The sequence below is a fragment of the Gregarina niphandrodes genome (assembly GCF_000223845.1).
Source record: "Gregarina niphandrodes unplaced genomic scaffold scaffold00048, whole genome shotgun sequence".
Classification (NCBI taxonomy): Eukaryota; Apicomplexa; class Conoidasida; order Eugregarinorida; family Gregarinidae; genus Gregarina; species Gregarina niphandrodes.
Window position 1 is genome coordinate 36,114 of NW_011646047.1, and position 8,085 is coordinate 44,198.

The 8,085-nt window shown below is 54.7% G+C and overlaps 2 protein-coding genes across 2 annotated transcripts; both read left to right on the forward strand.

Annotated features, from left to right (window-relative positions):
- Positions 1–563: 563 nt before the first annotated feature.
- Positions 564–6,081, forward strand: GNI_159540 (hypothetical protein; the record flags this gene model as incomplete). The annotated part of the gene is made up of 4 exons (XM_011136312.1): positions 564–2,813; positions 3,006–3,423; positions 4,068–5,437; positions 5,479–6,081. 4 exons carry the CDS (start codon positions 564–566, stop codon positions 6,079–6,081), a joined length of 4,641 nt encoding a protein of 1,546 aa, XP_011134614.1.
- Positions 6,082–6,242: 161 nt separating this feature from the next.
- GNI_159550 (lectin-domain protein) lies at positions 6,243–7,713 on the forward strand (the record flags this gene model as incomplete). The annotated part of the gene is made up of 3 exons (XM_011136313.1): positions 6,243–7,292; positions 7,370–7,540; positions 7,648–7,713. The coding sequence occupies 3 exons, from the start codon at positions 6,243–6,245 to the stop codon at positions 7,711–7,713; spliced, it is 1,287 nt and encodes a 428-aa protein (XP_011134615.1).
- Positions 7,714–8,085: the final 372 nt, after the last annotated feature.

Genomic DNA, 8,085 nt, shown 5'->3' on the forward strand with positions numbered 1-8,085 from the left:
TATTAGGAGATACCTTGGACCATGTCCCATGCCAGTCGATCGCAGAATTCTTACAGTTTCCCGATTGTCGGAATGCCTCGTAGATGGTAGATCTTTGGGATTTAGGAAAGATAGCTTAACTCGCCGTCCGAGTATATACGGATCCTGTGCAGTAACGCCGTCCAATACAAAGCCGGGAATCGAACCCGCAATCTCCAGTGCTCGGCGAACACTCAGCAATTTTTCGTACTCGTCTAACCGCCGTCAGAAGTCGCATTAGTTGACACATACAATCGCAGCAGGGTTGGGAACCATGTACCCGAGTACACAGAGCCGGAAGTGTTCAGACTTGACGTGGTTGGCTAACTGTACGTTGCAACTCGCGACTATGGATTAAGCATTGCTCAATCTCACGGCCAGGGCTTGTCTATTAGGTGTCGAGGTCGTGCTGGCGAAGGACTGCCCGCCCTCACTGGCCGTTCTCGTCAGTCTTTCGGACTCCATCGGTCCCTACATTCTTCCTCTTGTGTTGATGGCGCTTTGTGTGAGTGGAGTACCAGGGTCATAAGTAAAAAAATAGGGGGATGCGGAGGCGGTTGGCTCGGCCGCCGTATACGCACAGTAACCAACATCAGTTTTGTTACGTGGTCGCCCGGGATGCGGCGGTGAATTACATCAAGCTGGAATGTTGGAGTGTATCTCGGCAGCCGGCACGGTTTGTGGAGGTACTACACACGAACTTCCTGACAACGTTTAGTGATGGGGAGGTTGTGAACCCATCGGTTGGACATGAGTTGCTGGACCTTTTCGTACGTGTACGTCGTCATGCCGAAGGACGAGTGGACGACTATGTTCGCGGGTGTTTGGACACACTCATGTCTCTCACCGGCCAAAAACTCAAATGCAGCATGCTTGTCAACTATTGCCTCGCCCGAGCCGCCTTAGACCGACAACCCATGGGTGCCAGCGAGCTCAACGCCCTCAAACAGGATACCAATACACGTGAATCGAAACAAATGAACCTCAACCTCAAAGTCGTCGAAATGCTTATGAGATGCAAACTACCGGACGAACTCCTACACTCGACAATAGACGACCAGCGGGTGAATGACTTGGATCTGGAGGTGGACGACCAGGGAATGGACGACCAGGAAGGGGGCGCCCTGGGAGTGGACGGCCGTTATGCGCCGCACAACTCCGGATTTAACGTCATCTCCATTTCAAATGACTATGAAAATCACGTCGCATCCAAAGGCACTCTAGATAATAATGCCCAATTAGAGGCGACGCATCCAGTGGGGACATCGCCTCTACTGTTGTTTTTGGACAGCAGCTTCACAGGACCCAATGCTGAAGAGAGTACAGAACGGAATCCAGGGGACCATATAAATGTGGAGGACCATATGAATGAAGAGCAACATATCCGTGCAGAGCTAGAGTCGAGTAGGCTCGGGCGCTTGCTGGACCCAGCAGCGATGCGAGACGCCAAGTGTCCAAGAACTCCCCTGGACAAGGATATGATGCAGAATGTGGTTGCGGGCTTTCTCCAAGAATTTCAAGAAGGTGCCGCCGAGTTCCCGGACCCACTTTCCTTCCATACGCTCTTATCTAGCTGCGCGCGACTTGGGATGTGGAGTGAGGCGCTGGGGTTCCTGCATGCACTGGACGTTGCAGACAGGTTTTGCGTCGTCTCCTCTGGCACCCGACTGGATCCCGATGATGGAGAAGGCCCTGGCGAGCCGCACGTGCGTGGGTCCGAGGTTCGGGAGTCGCACGTGGGTGGGTCGGAGGTTCGTGAGTCGCACGTGCGTGAGTCGGAGGTTCGTGAGTCGCACGTGCGTGAGTCGGAGGTTCGTGAGTCGCACGTGCGTGAGTCGGAGTTTCGTGAGTCGCACATGCGTGAGTCGCAGATTGGAGGTTTGCCCGAGTGGCAGTCGGTGGATTTGAAAGCACATGAGGTGGTGTCTGGATCTACGCAGTATTGGGTGGAGATAAGTTGTCGGGGTAAGCGTTTGGGTGAGTTGTTGAGTGTGTGTCGCGAGGTGCGTTTGGCTTGTCACGAGTTTCTGGGAGAGCGGCGGGCGGCGGAGTTGAGTGCGGGATCGATCTGGACGGAGGAGCGTATGGAAACACCTGCGTTCGTGCGACAGGCCGTGGAGGATTGTGGGGAGTTGCAACGAGTAGTGTGTGAGTATGCATCGTTGACGAAGGGTGCAGATGGTGGTTTGGAGTTTTTGGTGTTCGGACCGGGCTTGAGTTTTGAGGACTCGGTTTACGTGGCCGACCGTGTCTACAGCTTCTCGCCACCACCACTGTGGTGGTCTCTGACGGTAGCAACCCGGCAGACTGTGATCCGGGAATCCGTAAAGGGCGCGGCTTACGCGGATTGCGCCTTCTACTATGCTCTCTTTATGGCTCTCTTGGCCTCTTCGGAACGTGAAATCGCTTTTTATACAGGCATGGAGAAGTACGTGGATCCCAGGAAAAGAAGGGAGCCCGGGGAGGAGTCGTTGAGAGAAGAAAAGTTCTCTGCAAATGCCATTAATAAAGAAACGTTCTTCCAGAGATTCAGCCGGGGCTTGATCTTGATGGCTCGGAGCCCTATTCAGGACTGCCAGTTGATTTTGGCTTTGTGCTGTCTGCAACTCACCAGACCCCGTCGGGCAAAGAAGTGGGACAAGTTGCTAGCACAGGTGATCGAAGAGTTTGAAGAAGAGGCACTGCACCGAGAATTCGCCCGGGATGACGTAAGATGGTCAGAGGTCGACGAACGAGGCCAGATTTTGGGGCGTCTGCTGAAACGCGTCTGGCAAGAACCCCACCCCGGAGCTTCAGTAACCAGCACTTGCGAAATAGTTGAAGAACAAATACCTGCAATGGACGCGTCGTTAGAAAACGTTGCGCAGCGCTGTGAGTGGGTCGTAGCCTCAGCCATCGACTGGCCCAGACTGGGACAACAAATTATAGATTGCATGGCCGTCGCACATTTACCTATATGAATGGCGTTGACCAAACGGCGCTATCAGGACCTCCACATTTGGCTGCAAATTGCTCTCACCATCACTGTAGGACTACTGTTCGTGGCAGCGTTTCTTGTCAGAGTGGCTTGGATCCTCAAGGATTCAACCAACCCCACGTTTACTGATTCCGGCTACTACGGGTTCCAATACGCCAACCATCGTTTAGACCGAAATCTAGACCGCGGTCTTGGCCCTGGTCTAGATCAACGTCTAGGTGAATTGCATACTGGCGTTAGTCCTAGCGCAGCTCCACTGAGACAAATGTGGACGTTGTTCCCCAGTGGGGAGACTGCTGCGACCGAGGCGAAGTCCTACGCTTACGCTCGTGGATCTGGCGCCATATTTTGGCTGTATAATCAAATGTCTCAGGACTATCCGTACACTTGCCTTTGCGATTCAACTACGCTTGAGCAATGGAAGAGCGGTACGCTCCTCAACGACGAACGGGACGGCAGTCCCGTCAAGTGCGCAGCGTCAGTTTCCAGTATCCTGTCTAGCACTCCGTACTGTGACCCATCGAACAGCTACGATGCAAATTCGACCACTACCGGCTGAATTTTGGCTGGCACACACGTGTGCGCTGCGCCTTAATTGCCCGGGCTGTGCAATGCTGCACACGCGTGTGCTCAAGGCACACGCGTGTGCTCGAGAGATACAGACGCTTTTCGACCGAGACAATGAGCTGTGAAGCTACCACCGATCCACTTGACGATCAGCGAGAAGGTTGTCCATTGATCCAGCCTTCGAACTGGCGCATTAACCAGGGCGAATTGCAGGGCAAGTCGTCGGTCTTCCAAAGCGGACCTGATCCAGGCGGCGCGGCCCGCCTTTTCGACACCGCGGAGTCCTCCGTTGTATTCCGGCGTCCTGGTGGATGGTTGGACGTCTTTTGGGACGACGGGCGGTCACGTTGTAGCGCTTGCTTCGCTGAGCCACTGAGTACCCGGGAAAGCATTTACCAATGCCATCTTAAATGCTTCGGCACATTTTGCCCCGAGCTAAAATTGACCTTGGGCAACGGCATAGCGACCTACTTTTACAACGGCATTCTTTACTGCTTCCATTTAGTCAACTGCGATTACCAGTCACTGCTCATTGTGGACCGTATTAGCACCAATCCAAGCCCTACCATCCCTACCAATGATGCCCCCAACGATGCCCCGAATGATGCCGCCAACAACGGCACTGCCGGTGGTGCCGTGAACGACACCGGCGATGATCCCAGCAGCGATGCTGCGAACGGCGCTATCAACGGCAACGATATCGTCAAAAATATGGACGCCGGGGGCCTTGTTGAGAGTGGGAGAGTTACGTCCTACATCTTGCTGCCTGTGAAATACAATCGCGTAGCGTCTTTGACGTCTCAGCAGATGTCTGACTTGCAATGCCTTGTGCTGCTCGAAGCCGGACGCGCGGTTACAGGTGGCTCAGAGCCGACAGTCGTCGCTGAGAAGGGTGTGAGGGGACAGACAGGGTGGCTTCTGCTGGAGCCAGAAGAGTTGCTTCTGCTTTTGACACCGGAGCAGGGCCGGGTGTCTTCCAAGTCAGTGCTGACCAAGGCGGTAATGAACTGGTGCTCGGGACCTGGGGCTCCGACCGAGCTGCTGCTGAACCCCCGACAGATGGGAGATCGACTGTGGTACAATGTTCGCCGTGCGGTAGACATGGCCGGGGTCCTCGCTCTGACGCCTGACGACTGCGGAAATGAACTTGCTTGTGACGACCAGGAGGCCACAAATCGGGCGACACACCGGGAAACAGACCGGGAACCAGAGCGGGACCGGACCAGCGATCAGACGGACGACCAAACGTGCGATCGCGAGCGTGCCTTGGCGGACACAGACTTGACCACTGACATCAAGTCGTGTTCGTCGAGCAGCGAGTGCGGGGAGTGGAAGGAGTGCTCTGACTTAGAACTGAATATTTGGAGCGAGCTGTCGGACACGGCATTAGCCGGTTCTTCGGATGGCGAAGTGTACGATCCAGGAGAGGAGAAGAAGGAATACCGGATATCGCGACCTCTGGAAAAGTCGGAACGCCCCCCCGGATGGCCTCTGGAGCTCCGAGGTACCCAACATCTAACGGTAGAGTTGGAGCTCGCAGGTTTCCGTTGCGGTAACTCAGAAGAGGCCGCCTTCGACATTGCCCGGCGTCGTTCGACTAAAGAATTTCTGTGGGAAGAGAGTTTCGAGTGGCTGGTTCGTGACGTTTTGGACGAGTTGCGTTACGTGATGGCGACGGGTAATCTGCGCACACATACGAAGCAACTTGGTCGCGGCCGCAGTCGTCAGACTCCGGCTGCAGGTCGTGGGGCGAACCAGACTTCCAGCACGGGTCGCGGCGTATCCTCTCGTGGTCGTGGTCCTAGTCCGGGAGGTCGAGTGGCGGGTCGGGGTCGTGTGGCGGGTCGTGGTCGTGTGGCAAGACGAATAAAAAAGGTTTTTGGCAAATGGATTTTATAACGCGCAGTTATGAACAGGAGGTGTGGACGACACCCTTGTATAAGTCAGTAGGACATGGTGTGTATGTATCATTCTGTGATGCGTGTTTCGACTTAAGGCAGTTGCCTGCACCATTAACAGCTTACGGTCGTGAAATTTTGGCGAAGAAGAAGATTAAGACGGTGATTTTGTGTCATACAAGCACGGTAGATGTGTCGGACACGAATGTATTGAGAGTGGTTAACTTCGATCCAAGTGTGAGTGAACGAGCTTGGCTCGAAAAAACCGTGATGGATGTGGCGTTACCCTCATTGAACAAAAGCGAATATGTGGGCGTATTTGCGGTCAGTGCAGACGCATTAGTAACGACACTGCTCACCCTCATCATGATCCGGTGCCGCGACATGAAGAAGTGCACCGCACTACTCGCCGTGTGCAAGGCCATTGGTGGCGGTGCACTCATCGAGGAGGATTCACATCAACAAATTATCACACAACTCGCCACACAATGGGAACAGGATGAAACCTCCGCTGCCCAAGTCCCCTCCGTTATCGCTAGACAACCCACACAAATCCAGGTCCGGGAATACAACGACCGCCAAGAAGCGCTTTACGATCAAAACATCGCCACTCTCTCATAATAGAAAAAGTATGGGCGGGCGGGCGGATGTCACCGTGCATGGGTGTCACCGTGCATGGGTGTCACCGTGGGTGTCACCGGGCAGAACAGGATGGGTCAGTCGGACACGGGCGGTGCGTGTGAGACTGCAGGTGTTGTTTTCCTTTTTATTCAGGAACAAATATGTTACACTACCGCACCACTGCAGCGTTTGGTCTGTTGCTGAGTTGTCAATTATGCGAGGGTGTGCAACTAGACGCTTACGACTTGGAGGCGAGTGCTTGGGTCTACTCGGGGTCGGCTGGTCGGGGTGCGGAGTCGTCCGTGGCGTTGGTGGCGGAGGTGGACGATGTGGGCGCTATGTGGCACAGGGACGAGTTGGCAGCGGGTAAGTTTGAGGTCCAGATCGACTTTGAAGTGGCAGGTGAGATCTCTTCCCCGTTCACTGCCCTGGACGGTTTTGCGCTCTGGGTCGCCAACAACGTTACCGAGGAAGCGATGACCGCCGTAGCCGCTAGCGATGCACAACTGTATGGCTTTCGGCCGAACTTCTCCGGTTTCGCTGTGTTCTTCAGCACCACTACTCGATCTGGTAGTCTTCGTCCGTCGGTCTCTGTATTGTTCAATGACGGTGCCACTGAGCTAAAGTCGACGACCGACGTGCCTACCGACTTCGGTCTCTACTGGAACTACGGGCCACTGGCCGGTAGTCCTTCCTCGACCTTCAGTCTTCTGATCACGACTGACGGCCCCAAGGCCCACGTCAGTGTTCGCCGCAGCGCCGGAGACAACTGGAAACAGGTGGCCGGCGTCACCGGAGTCTTCGACGTCGCCGGCCGGCTTGGTATTTCCGCGGCCAACAATCGTCTTCAAACGGACGACGGCGAACGATCTCCCGCCACCATCCTTGTGCGCCAACTCGCCGTACAAAGTAACGACCCCCAGTACGTCGCGGATTACGACGCCCGCCAAGCCCTGCTCGATAATCAAGTACCAGCCCCAGTCCCTGTCGGCGGGAAAGCCAAAGCCCAGAAGGAAGCCCAAGTCGCACCACAGAATGATGCAGCGGCACCGTCCGGCGACCTGTCCCGCTACGACTCGCAACTCGACCTCATGATGAGACAAATCATCGACATTAACCAACGTCAACAGAAAATGTCCGCCGCCGTCGACAACCTCATGAAGCAGTTCGCCACCGACAACAAGGGACCCGCAAACAACGTCCAGAAAGCCGTAAGTCAATGCCCCACTGCTGCCCACACCGCCATGCCACCGACCCACTGCCACCATTATATTCCTCTTTCCCTTAGCTTGAAGATATCCGCAATGACCTTTTGATCAAGAGGGAAGAGCGCCTGGTAGGGGGCGACGTGGAGAACGACCGGATCAAGAACCTGCAAGAGAATGCCGCATCCCTCGAGAACACCGTTCGTCAAGCGACTGCTGTTACGACATATCTTGCTGGCGGCCTCGGTGTTTGTGTAAGACCATACTCGAGCCACTCGACCCCCCCCCCCCTTGGCGCACGGTGGCACGCGGTGGCACACGGTGAAGGAAGTTTACGCACGGCTATGTCTTTGCGTTTCAGTTCATCGGCTTCGGCACTCTAATATATCGTCGCATGAGGGAGATGGAGAAGAAGCACTTCTTGTGAAGGGTCTTTTTGAAAGTGTGGCAAATGGCGCTCCCTAAGGCGTCGCGAGATCTCCAATAGTCTTTCATTTCCTGCGCAGAATTATTGATGTGCGGTTAAAATTCAAAGGTAACGAAGTATCTATTTATCAAGCGTTGTTCTTGCAAGTCATTCTTTGCGGACCAGTCTTTGCTGAATCGTCTGAATTTATTCTCTCCGGAGAGAGAGAGAGTTCTTTCTAATACCCGCTCTTGAAACAAAGACGGGAGATTTTTCGTTAAGACTCGATGGGGGAACAGCCTCAGCCTGGTAAAAGACTGGTTGGTGGTCTGTCCATCGGTTTCTCCAGCTGGGGGAGAGTCGTGGGCGTGGACGAGAAACGTTCAACGCCCC